Source organism: Herpailurus yagouaroundi, unplaced genomic scaffold, assembly GCF_014898765.1.
Source record: "Herpailurus yagouaroundi ecotype Mexico unplaced genomic scaffold, PumYag 192, whole genome shotgun sequence".
Classification (NCBI taxonomy): Eukaryota; Metazoa; Chordata; class Mammalia; order Carnivora; family Felidae; genus Herpailurus; species Herpailurus yagouaroundi.
The window spans coordinates 5,206,355-5,218,786 of NW_024412423.1; the positions used below are offsets into that span (position 1 = coordinate 5,206,355).

General features: G+C 44.7%; 1 protein-coding gene across 3 annotated transcripts in view; it reads right to left on the reverse strand.

The window, feature by feature from the left end:
- SEMA6A (semaphorin 6A) overlaps positions 1-12,432 on the reverse strand; it is a 137,320-nt gene that overhangs the window by 50,652 nt on the left and 74,236 nt on the right. For all 3 annotated transcript variants that reach the window (XM_040444287.1, XM_040444286.1, XM_040444288.1), the window contains exons 3-6: positions 11,861-11,978; positions 5,712-5,772; positions 4,682-4,744; positions 3,850-3,951 (exon numbers count right to left, since the gene is read on the reverse strand). In XM_040444287.1, coding sequence (XP_040300221.1) covers positions 3,850-3,951; positions 4,682-4,744; positions 5,712-5,772; positions 11,861-11,978 — 344 coding nt within the window. The remainder of the gene's footprint in view (positions 1-3,849; positions 3,952-4,681; positions 4,745-5,711; positions 5,773-11,860; positions 11,979-12,432) is intronic.

A 12,432-nucleotide genomic window follows, 5' to 3' on the forward strand; every position in this document is an offset into this window, starting at 1 on the left:
GTCTCCTGTAACCACTTTGAGATAGCACCTGTCTCCTCTCTCTGTATATCTCCTGCACCCTATTTGTTTAGCTGAGACATCTGTAACTGTACTCCTCTCCCTTTAGCACATTTTTATGAAAGTCTTTTTTTTTTAAATTTTTAATGTTTATTTATTATTTTTGAGAGAGAGAGAAAGAGAGCATGAGCAGGGGAGGGATAGAGAGAGAAGAAGACAAAGAATTTGAAGCAGGCTCCAGGCTCCGAGCTGCCAGCACAGAGCCCGACGTGAGGCTCGAACTCACAGACCATGAGATCATGACCTGAGCTGAAGTCGGACACTCAACCAACTGAGCCACCCAGGCACCCCTGAAAATCTTTTTTTTTTTTTTTTAATATATTTTATCCCAAGAAGAGCATCCTGCTGAACTGTGACAGACTTTGTGGTCTGTGGGTCTGGCAAGTACTCAAAGGTAATGCTTAGTACACAGTGATGCAGCGGAAATGCCTTTATCCCAGGCAGTGCACGCTGTAATCCTGGCAATGGGGAGACAATATACAAGGGAGGATTTAGGTTTTTAAATGAACCTACTTCCGAAAAAAAAGAAAAAAAAAGTAGCCTTAGCTATAGCCAAAGGCAAGGAGCAGGGAAGTATTAATATTTCGGTTTGTGAGTCTGGAAGGGTCCAGAGACAAAACAATGCCACGGTGAAATCCTCTTTCCATGAAGTTAGAACTAATCCTTGTGGTAGTCTCCAAATCTCAGACTTAACAGCAGCCCCTGGGAAATTAAATCACCATAGGGTACAGATAATTACTTCTGCAGAAGTTCAAGAGGTTTGGAGAACAGGAGGGCAAAAGGTATGGAGTGAACTTTTAGATTTGTGGTGGGTGGCCTTCAGAATTCTTTCCCAAGTAATCTTGTTTGGGGGCTGTAATCTCTCTGAAACATCCAGCTTACTTCCGTTGAAAAAACTGTATGAATTAGGGCATGGTGGAGACCAAAAGAGGTGGAGACCAAAAATTTGTCACGTCCTGCTTCAAGTTGATGCTTCTGTGCTGAGACTTGGGGCTTTTTGGGGGTGTGGGAAGATTGGTCATCGGTTTTGCTTTGAACCTTTAGTGTTGATCTGTTCATAAACAGCGCTTAAGGGAAAGAATGTTCTCCCTGCAGCCAAACACATCATGTCTCATATCATCCACTGTGCCCTGGGTCTGAAAAAAACACTGCTCTGACCGATGTCAGGGGTGCTCGCTACCATTCACAGTGCTAGGCAGGGAGACAGATGGGACTGTGCGGGAAGAACATCCGTGTGTGCTTTCTTGGGAGGCCCAGGCTCCAGAACATGCCTCAGCAGGGGTGACTGGAACAAGCAAGAGGCGGACGTATCGCCACAGGTGAGGCATCCCAGGGAATGGAACATGTGTGGGAAGAATGAGCTAGACCACTCCCGGTCTGTGTATCACAGTGCCGAGAAAACCTGTAATTTGTCATAAAAGATAGCTTTCCAGCTAGGGAATTGGTTGGGAATTGTGAAAAGCATTAATCTTAATGAGTCCTAAACAATGACATATGGGGACAGAATATTAAGTGGGAGAATTAAAGTCACAACGTCAGCTGCACGCTGTCACCGGCCTGAGCTAGAGTTTGGACGGACTGCCTTTGTTACAGACCGAATGGATCCAGCTCCTTATTAAAAAGTTTGCTATTTTAGGGGAGTGTGTTTTACATCAGTTTAGATTTTGTAAAATACTGCATTAAGCGATCACCCACCTTGATACAGAATTCTCTTACTTTCTGTGCCTGAGGCGCATGCCTCCCCTGCGTCACCCTAATCCTGGCCTTGCTGGTGCCCCTTTCCAAATGTAAGATGGACGATGAGCCTGAGGGTCACACAGACCCTCCCTCTGATGTCCGTGCTGAGACTGAGGGTGTTTTAAAACTGTCGAGACAAAGGGTGGTGGGCCCTCTGGTTTTGATATCCTCCTGTTTCTCTTTTGAGAGAGAGAAATGAAAGCAGGGGAGGGGTAGAGAGAGAGGGAGAGGGAGAGAATCCCAAGCAGGCTCCACACTGCCAGGGCAAGAGCCCAACACAGGGCTCAAACCCCCGAACTGAGCCAAAGCGGGATGCCCAACCGACTGAGCCACCCAGGCACCCCTATCATTTCTCATTCTTTATGCCCCTCAGGGTTCACTTTATGCCTGGTGAAACCCAATATGTATTTCTCCCCATGTCTCTCCCTAAATCAAGGCTCACCCATGCATTTTCTTATCAGCTCTGTTCACATCCCATCGTCAGGCATTGCCAACCGCAGAGCCGGGGCCCCTCCTGATGCTCCAAACTGAAGCCTCGGGCGCCTTCTCGCTACCTGCCTCTGCCAGCCCGCCACTTCTCTGCTTCTGTTCCCTGTCTGAACCGGTGGCAGCTCCATCCATTCGCTCACCCAAGAGACAGCCTGGCAGTCCTTCTTTACTCCTCTCTCTCCTTGTCCTGTGCTTCTCATCAGTTCTTACATCCTCCTGGCTTTGGTCACTTAAGTATTTCCTGAATCTCTTCTCTTCCCTTCATCCCTGGGGCCACCTCCCTCTCCAGCCTCTTGTTTGTTATTGTCACCTCACAGCCCGGCACTTCAAAATCAAATGAAGTTTCTCAAGCTCAACACACTGTTTCTCACTCAGTGCCTTTGTTCATGCTGTTCCCTCTATCCGGAATGCCCTCCTCCCTTCATTTGGCTAACTTCTACTTCCTCTTTAAAACAAAAATTAGGCATTCCATTCACTCTTTACCCCACCAGAATTAACAGAGCACCTGTTTGGAGGTACTGGTCAGATTCCAGACTGTCACAGACGTGGTCCCTGCCCTCACAGAACTCTAGGCTGTCTTCTGGGCTGGAGGTGCTCGTGTTCCACATGTGAGAACAGCAGGGGGAGCATTTGAAGAGAAGGGTCATCTACCTCCTTCTAGAAGCTTTGTCTGATTCCTCACCTTAGGTTAAGGTTCGTACCTTTCTCTTGTGCCTCCATAGCGCCCTGTGTTATGTCACAGCAACAAGCCCATGGAATTGGGAATTCTCATCTCCCGTCTGGCTTCCTTAAGGACGGAGGCCTCCTGTTTGTCCTTATAACCCCAGTCAAGTGCCTGGCCCTGTGAGCAATTCCGAAAATGTTTGCTGAAAGGAAGACTATGGCAGAAAGAAGGGGCAAGGAGAGCTAACAGATGCCGAGCCGGGACCTCGGATCACTGGCACGTCTTCAGCCGGCGGCTCCTGCTTCTTCAGCACTGCCCCTGTCGGCTGCTCAGGACCGACTAGATGTACGAATGCTTCAAGAGTTCATTTTTTTCCCCCTTGCATAAAGGCCAGAGTAGGTGAGGCCACAGTCAAGTAAGCAGAGTGCTTAGTGGAACTAAATTTCCGTGTTCTTCGAAATCTTATCTAAAAGAAAGTCTACAGTTTCCATGGCGTGCTTTTGAGATGCCTTTTAAAGTAGGAATCATTCCCAACAGAAGTGTGTTTTTGTGCTCAGAGAGGAGATGGTGGGGCGGGAGGGAGGCAGGGAAGGGGAGAGAGGGGAAGCCCACACGGTGCCTATGGGAAAGTCTGCTGGTGTTCTGAACAATGGGGAGTAGGATCTTACAGAAACGAACTTTGCTGGGCAGGCCCCTGCAAGGTGTGTCGCTGAATCCTGCATAAACAGGAAGCTTAGAAGCCTGCTCAGGATCACTCACGGGGAGGGACACACGAAGTCCCAACGAGCGAGAGGCACCCGATGGTGTTGAATTACCCGTCTTAGGTCGCTGCAGGTACAATCACAGTAAATTATGAAATACCTCCGGCCCCGTGTGGTTCCAACAGACAGAACCGCAGTTACCTTATAGTTTCTGCAGGAAGGGTTGAAGGCATTAGTTCCACAGACAAACAGAGTATCATCGCTTTTCTTTAGAAGAACTTTAATGAAGTTGTGACACTCGTCCTGAAAAATAATTCAGACTCGTTTGTGTCCAGTCAGTTCAGTACAGAAAACCCGTTCTTTCCTGTGTACCGTGATCTGCCGACCGTAAGGTTAGAGCAAAGGTGGCCATGGGGCTCCTCTGTTACACACCCGAGCTCCTCCTGATTGTCTACCAAAAGGTGATGCTGACCGCAGTTGCTTTTTGAACAGTGAAAACGCGGCAGGCGTAGAGAGGAGCGAGTGTGTGTTTACGCCACAAAAGGACGACAAGCCTGGAAGTGCCAGCCTTCCATTATATTAATTTTAACACCAGATGTCCCGGGGTCCCTTGATGTTGCAGGGCTCCCGGCTGAAGTGTGTTTTTACGTTGGTCTAGGACTAAAACACAGCCCCCCGCATGTCTGCGGCAGCTTTTTTCTGCACGCTTCTCCAGCCTCCCTGGGGGCTCTGGGTGTGCGCGGTGGGCTAGTGGAGAGTGCACTCAGAAGAGTGGGGGCAGCCAGCTTTGTGGCCATAATCCCTGGCGCCCCGACGTAGTTCATGATGCAGCCCTAGCAGCTGTCGTAATATTTCATCACGTTAAAAGCAAACTATTTCTGCAAATTAAAGCCTTCAATAAGTTGATGGAAAAAGCAATTACCGAGGGAAAAGGGACTCTCACGATCCATTCCGCATCACGGTCTACGGCTGGAGATAACCGTCAGAAACTTAACCCAAAGTGGCAGCTGCAGGAGAAATGAAAATTGCCTACCTTATGTTTCCCCTTCATTCTGCATGTGTCTACATCAGCCTGTCTAGATTTCCATGTCAGTTTCTGCAGGGACCAAGAAAGAAATCAATTAGAGTCCAGGGGTGGTTGGTTGCATTTGATTTCAGAAGTAAGCGTTCCCTTGGGGAGACGGAGGCTGAACATATATTTATTGAAAGCTTTCTGCACCCTTTCTCCATGATTAATTCACCATAACAACAAAAGATCAGAGATGAGAACTGTTCATTTAATTTTGAACTCCTATCTATTCATTAAGCTACGGAATGATCTTCTTCTCTTTTGAGATAAAGATGAAGGAGAAAGGAAAGAGGAACAAACAGCAGTATGGAAATTTCACGTAGAATATCCCAATCAACTCGCTAAATTACGCTCGTTTTGATAAAATACATGTCCTGGCCCTTTCCTTTCAGTTGACAAATCAGTTTTCATAAAGCACGCTTTTTCCTTAAAATATGGAAGTCATTTACTTACACATAAAGGGGACATTCACTTTAGGTGGACAAAGATTGAATTCAGGTTACACTCCACGTAAATTCATGGACCGAAGGAATCGTCTACTTCTATGGCAGATTTTAATAACTAAAATACCTCCATGTGGAGTTATATAGGGGAAGCTTAGGTTGTATTTTATGTCTGTCTGAAATGGATAATGATCAAATTCCTGAGCCACAACAGTCAAATCCGAATACTGTAAGACATGGAAATGTAACATGGAAACATTTGTGGGGCAAAAATTTTACATAGGAAAACTGATATTTTCCTGGGCAAACATGGCAGTAAAGGAATTTAGAAATGACCTAAAATTCCCAAGTCATATATGCACACATATTTAATGAATAAACTGTGAAGTATGTAACTGTTTCTGAACATGTATTAGCCTCAAATTAGGATTCCACAAAATGTTCCAAATTATTGGCCGTGTCATCTCAATCAATGCAGTTAAAATACGTATTCCCTCCAAGAACTATCCTAAAGCCCTTCATGCTAGAAAGATGGTTTTAAAACTACTTACTTTGCTACAATAAATTTCTTCTGTGTGTGAGGTGTCCATATCAACAGTATAAATATGGTCCCTGTAAACAATGAAAAATTAATAGTGTCAAACACAAGAGTCGAGATAGTTAATGTTCTCCTGAATGAGTATATATCTCATTCAAGGCAGATAAATCCATATCCCTGTTATTAAAAAACGAGACATTCACATGCAAGAAAAAGGGAACCGCTCAGCCTCTGAGAGGTGCCGATGGACCCACTCTGCTATTTCTGACAAATCATGGGCTCTTTCTGGAGGGGGCACCTTTAAAAAAAACCTTGCTGTAATGTCCCTCATGGCAGAACTACAAGATCTGTATGTGTGTACTTCAGGAGAGAGGAGTCTGGAAGTTAAATTGACCCCAGAGCCAGAACACAGATGGGTTCATGTGCCTTTGCAGCGTCTTCAAATCCACAAACCGATCACTTACATACCGCACTTGTTCATCACTGGTGGGGAGGGGCGGGGGGGGGGGGGGGCGAGGAGACTAACAAAAAGCAAATCTCTGGCTGTTTCCCCCTTTACAAAACGTGTTTTCAGCCTTAGCTTTGACAATTTGATTGACAAGTTGGGAGATGGTAAAGGTGAAATTATTTCCAGAAAGCACTATTTTCTTCACACAACGATGGTCAATTAAGGTCTAAAATGTACTTGAGCTAAAGTTTACATTTCTTGCTTCTGTTCACCTTCCTGTTTTGCTGAGAATTTGGTTGTCTTTACGATTTGCTGCCCATCTCCCCCCTGGAAGGGAAGAAACAGAATCAGCAGCTCAGGTGTGGGTCTATATTTAAACATCCCCTTCTGTGTGAGCGGAGTACAAGGGCGTTTTTGTCTGGAATTCAGAAGAAAGAAAAGAAGAGAACTATGCTCAACTGGAAAGATGGGGGGCTTGTGAGGGAAAGCAAAACAGCTCGTTTTCCCTTGAAATAACATTGACTTTTTCTAAAATGCAGGAAGTCCTGGGGCTGGAAAATTACCCACAGCTTTAAGCCAGGATCTCAAGGCTCCCACATGGAGACTTTCAAGCCCCCTCATTACTTAAGAGAAAGTGGAGGGAGGGGGGAAGAAAAAAGGAAAGAAAAAAAGAAAGGAACGATCTGCTGTCAGGATTCACTTTAATTTTTTTCCCCCACGGTTCCTTGGAAATCTGTCTGCTACTGCTTTTAGGAAAAGTACAACAGAGAGAAATAGAAATCAAAACTGGCTCTCTCATGTGAAAATAAAAGTTGGGGGCAAGGCTGTTGGCTTATAAAATTTCCTTGCAACTGTGAGCGTGTGAGCCTCTGTGTGTGTGTGTGTGTGTGTGTGTGTGTGTGCACGCGCGCGTGTGCGTGCGTGTGTGGTCGGGGAGAATGGTGAGCCTGTTTTTTTTTTTTTTTTTTTTTGTAAATTGCTGAATTGGGAAGTTCTTGGAACCTCAGTAGGGTGCCACAATCACCCTGCCCTTTAATTTCAAGGCAGTTTTATTGCATTCTTTTATTACTTGTTTGACTTTATTGGTGGTGCTGTGGGTCAGGCTCATTATTGGGATGGAATTGCTTATTACTTCAGTATCAGGTTTGCAGGGACTCTAGTTTTTTCCTTACCCTGCCTCCCCTCAAAACTTGTAAGTAGGAGTTGAATATATGAATTGTAAATTAACAACTGATTAATATGCGTTGGCAATTCCTCAGAAAGCTCTCGGATTGCCCCCTTTTGGCATGGCCTGTTTACGTTAATTAGCAGTTTCAGAGATTAAACAAACAAACAAAAAAAGGATCTTCAAAATGGATAGTAATAAAGCCGAATTGAAAGGGGTTCCTGCCATCAAGGCTCACTCAATCTCTGGGTTCTGGATAGGCCTTGGCTTCTGATTGCTGACTCAGATTGTCTGGAAGAGCAGGGAAGCCTTTTAGAAATAGAATTCCCTGAATGAAACCTTTTGGACAGTGGCAATCTTTTTCAATATCCAAGAGATCCCACTGCCCAGCGAACAGAAACAGCGCTTTTATGCTAAATCTAAGACCAGTGGGGCGCCTGGGTGGCGCAGTCGGTTAAGCGTCCGACTTCAGCCAGGTCACGATCTCGCGGTCCGTGAGTTCGAGCCCCGCGTCGGGCTCTGGGCTGATGGCTCAGAGCCTGGAGCCTGTTTCCGATTCTGTGTCTCCCTCTCTCTCTGCCCCTCCCCCACTCATGCTCTGTCTCTCTCTGTCCCAAAAATAAATAAAACTTTAAAAAAAAAAAAAAAAAGAAAAAAAAAAAGACCAGAATGGAGGGCTATTCCCAGCTACCCGTGTGTTCATCTCAGGGTTCACAAGCCACTCTGACTGAATTAAGTTATTTGAACACAAACTGACTTAATCCAAGGACTTCCCTCTTCCTCCCCCACAGTGAGCAAAACTGAACTGAAAGTTGCCCTGGTTTGAGCCTGGGGGAAGGATTTGACTTTAAATCGGGTCCCTTGCTGCCTAGGAACCTCGATCCCTCTGGGCAGTGCTGGGAAGTTGAAGGGTGAGGAGAGACCTTAAACATGGTGGCCAGGGAACTCCTTGAGGAGTTTTCCTAAGGGTGTGGATCGAAGGGAAGGGGCTGTGTGTGTAGAGTGGAAGTCAAAATGTCAGTGTGAGGGCGTTTTACAAATTTGACCTTTCACAAAAGGCAAGTCTGTTTCATAGTCTTTTTTTTTAAATTTAATTTATTTTAAAGTTTATTTATTTATTTTGAGAGGGAACGCCGAGTGGGAGAGGGGCCGGGAGGGAGAGAGAGAATCCCAAGCAGACTCCACACTGTCAGTGAGCTCGAGGTGGGGCTCAAACCCACACACCCTGAGATAGTGACCTAAGCCGAAGTCGGACATTTAACCGACTGAGCCACCCAGGGGTCCCAAGTCTGGTTTATAGTCTTAGAAAAGCATGAATGTGTTTCTCTCCTTATTTTCCCTTACGTTTCTGGTCTCTCCTTTCTGTGGGGTGGGGGTTAGGATAACACTGTCTTGGTTTTAACAAGCTGGAATAACGGTCACTTTTTTTTTTTCAATATATGAAGTTTATTGTCAAATTGGTTTCCATATAACACCCAGTGCTCATCCCAAAAAGTGCCCTCCTCAATACCCATCACCCACCCTCCCCTCCCTCCCACCCCCCATCAACCCTCAGTTTGTTCTCAGTTTTTAACAGTCTCTTATGCTTTGGCTCTCTCCCACTCTAACCTCTTTTTTTTTTTTTTTCCTTCCCCTCCCCCATGGGTTTCTGTTAAGTTTCTCAAGATCCACATAAGAGTGAAACCATATGGTATCTGTCTTTCTCTGTATGGCTTATTTCACTTAGCATCACACTCTCCAGTTCCATCCACGTTGCTACAAAAGGCCATATTTATTTTTTCTCATTGCCATGTAGTATTCCATTGTGTATATAAACCACAATTTCTTTATTCATTCATCAGTTGATGGACATTTAGGCTCTTTCCACAATTTGGCTATTGTTGAGAGTGCTGCTATAAACATTGGGGTACAAGTGCCCCTATGCATCAGTATTCCTGTATCCCTTTGGGTAAATTCCTAGCAGTGCTATGGCTGGGTCATAGGGTAGGTCTATTTTTAATTTTCTGAGGAACCTCCACACTGCTTTCCAGAGTGGCTGCACCAATTTGCATTCCCACCAACAGTGCAAGAGGGTTCCCGTTTCTCCACATCCTCTCCAGCATCTATAGTCTCCTGATTTGTTCATTTTGGCCACTCTGACTGGCATGAGGTGATATCTGAGTGTGGTTTTGATTCGTGTTTCCCTGATGAGGAGCGATGTTGAGCATCTTTTCATGTGCCTGTTGGCCATCCGGATGTCTTCTTTAGAGAAGTGTCTATTCATGTTTTCTGCCCATTTCTTCACTGGGTTTTTTGTTTTTTGGGTGTGGAGTTTGGTGAGCTCTTTATAGATTTTGGATACTAGCCCTTTGTCTGATATGTCATTTGCAAATATCTTTTCCCATTCTAACGGTCACTTTTTAAGTTTGCATAGCACTTGGCTCATAACTCAGGGGCCACCCCGGACCTGCAGTCCACACCCACATTAAATCATCAGGTGTAGGGACAGTCTACTAGAGACTCAGTTACAAAGTGAGTCATTCACAGAAGATTCTTGACTCAAGAATCTCACAGATCCAAAGCATAATCATTTGTTTTGACCTGCCCATAGATAATTGGGTACAAATGTAATCTTCCAGTCCAAATGGTATTTAGGAAGGACCTGATACTCTTTTTTTTTAAACATTTAACATGTTTATTTTACTTTTATTTTAGGGAGAAAGAGCATGATTGGGGGAGAGGGGCAGAGGGAGAGACAGAAAGAATCTAAAGTGCCCCCCACCCAACATGGGGCTCGATCCCATAACCCTGGGATTATATCATGACCTGGGCCAAAATCAGGAGTCGGATGCTCAACAGACTGAGCCACCCAGGTGCCCCAGAAGGACCTGATACTCTACCAGAGAGGCACCTGCTGAGGCCCTTATGAGAATGCTTTCCAGTGAATACCCACACTGGCTGTGTTCTTGGGCAACAGCGGTTAGAAGGTTACTGCCAGATAAATAGGATCAGCTTTCCTACTCAGTAGGTGCCTAGTACAGGAAGTAAATCCCCAGAGTGTAGAGCAAGGCCACCCCATTTCAAATCCTGCCTTTGCCATCGTGGCCCAGGCATTTCACCTTTCTGTACCTTGCTTTCTTCCTGTAAGACATGAGGATAATAATAGCTCCTTCACCTAAGGTGTTTTTTTTTTTTCCCTCCAGGATTGAATGAATTAACATTTATAAAGAATTTACATAGCATGATTTATATAGAACGTACGAGTAGTATATACCATATAAGTATTTGTGAAGTAAAATTGTTAAAAAGTGTTTTGGCATTGCTCCCTGGGATGTTTTGTGGGATACTCGAAGGATATTTTAATGTGGCCAGTGGTTTTTGGTTTATGTTGCCTAGCTTGTCATTTTAGAACACCTAAGTGCTTTGAAAGAATCAAGCATTGTTGTTATTTACCTGTTCCTTATCTATGTTCACGGCCATATAAGTATCACAAACACACTGTCTATGTTTTCTTCCCACTGTGAAGTGATTAATCAGTCTAGACCCAAGTTAAGATCACAGTGGAACCCCACAAGATAGCGTTCTTTGTTGCTCTTCATTTAGAATTATTTTGAATGAGCTACATACCTCCAAAACTGAGGATCATACATCGTTAGAATCCAAAGGAACTTCTCTTTTTTTTTTTTAATTTTTTTCTTAATGTTTGTTTATTTTTGAGAGAAAGAGAGAGAGATACAGAGCACAAGTGGGAAAGGGGCAGAGAGAGAGGGAGACACAGACTCCAAAGCAGGCTGTAGGCTCTGAGCTGTTAGCACAGAGCCCGACGCAGGGCTTGAACCCACGAACCTTGAGATCGTGACCTGAGCTGAAGTCGGACGCTTAACCGACAGGGCTTAACCTGCGCCACCCAGGCGCCCCAATCCCAAGGGATTTCTTAGGATAATCTAATCCAGCGTCTCATTTGACAGAGGACACTTAGGGCCAGAACAGTTGTGGTCCAGGTAAGTTAAGAACAGAATGAGGAAAAAAGCCTAAATCCACATGAGCACTGTTGAGGCTGTATTCTTACCCTGCCATTCAGCCTTAAGACATGGTCTATTTAGATCACAATACCCAATGGATGAGTATTTTCTTACTAGATCCAAATCAAAAACTTTCTACTGCCATTCTATGTCAGTAATGAGATACACCATATATTCACTACAAAAATACTAACAGGCTTAATACACACCCACACCCATATCTTTATAATAAATGTTTACAAATTCAAGTTAATTTAACAAGTATCATACTGGTCGCTGGAGTAGATGTTTGTGTATATGTTCAAGAGAGTGGATTCTTTGAGTCTAAGCTCCAAAATATGCAATTATTTCGCTCTAAATCCACCTACAGTTAAACAGACACAGAAAATCTTGCAAGGATGATGGCTTGACAAAGTAAAGTAGCCTTCAAATTAAATAACACATTATTTGGGAATGTCATGATCTTTTAAGATGAGGCATTGCAGGCACATTCGATCTTAGGACCTTCGTCGGATGCTGAGTACAGACATGAGGAAAAGGCAACTCACCTAGCAGCAATGTAGAGGGTTCTATTCATGATCATAATCATCTGGATGTCCAGCCTGTGCCTCTGTGTGGTGTTCCGTCCTGGCTTGTGGCCCACAAACACCGGATACTGTTTTGTATCTGTGAAAAGAAGAGATGGGGCAAGAGAGGGAAAGGAAATCAAGCCAAGAATTGACAGGGCAGGGAGAGGAGGGGGGCCCGGCCACAAAACAAAACCATATTTGAGTCAGTCCATGCCACCACTTTCCATTTCCAATGAGTCTGTTATTTTAGGAAAGCCTGTGATAGACGGTGCTCTGTAAGGGACGATCAAGTTACAGTTTCATTTCCAGATGATAATAAGCCTGGACTTCTGTTTCTGAGTGTCACAATTTCTGACTTGTCCCTCTTTCTGGGGGTTAAACTTGCAAGTGAACCCTTTACATGAAGGTGCTCTTTTCTTCCCGTTTTCTTTTCATCTTCTTTAGAGTGCTAAGCCCGAGGGGCAGCCTGCCAAAGATCTTGTCTCCGGACAAAACTATTTCAAAGCAGCTTTCCCATCAATCACCACAAAGGCAATGTGGTCTGGAGGCGA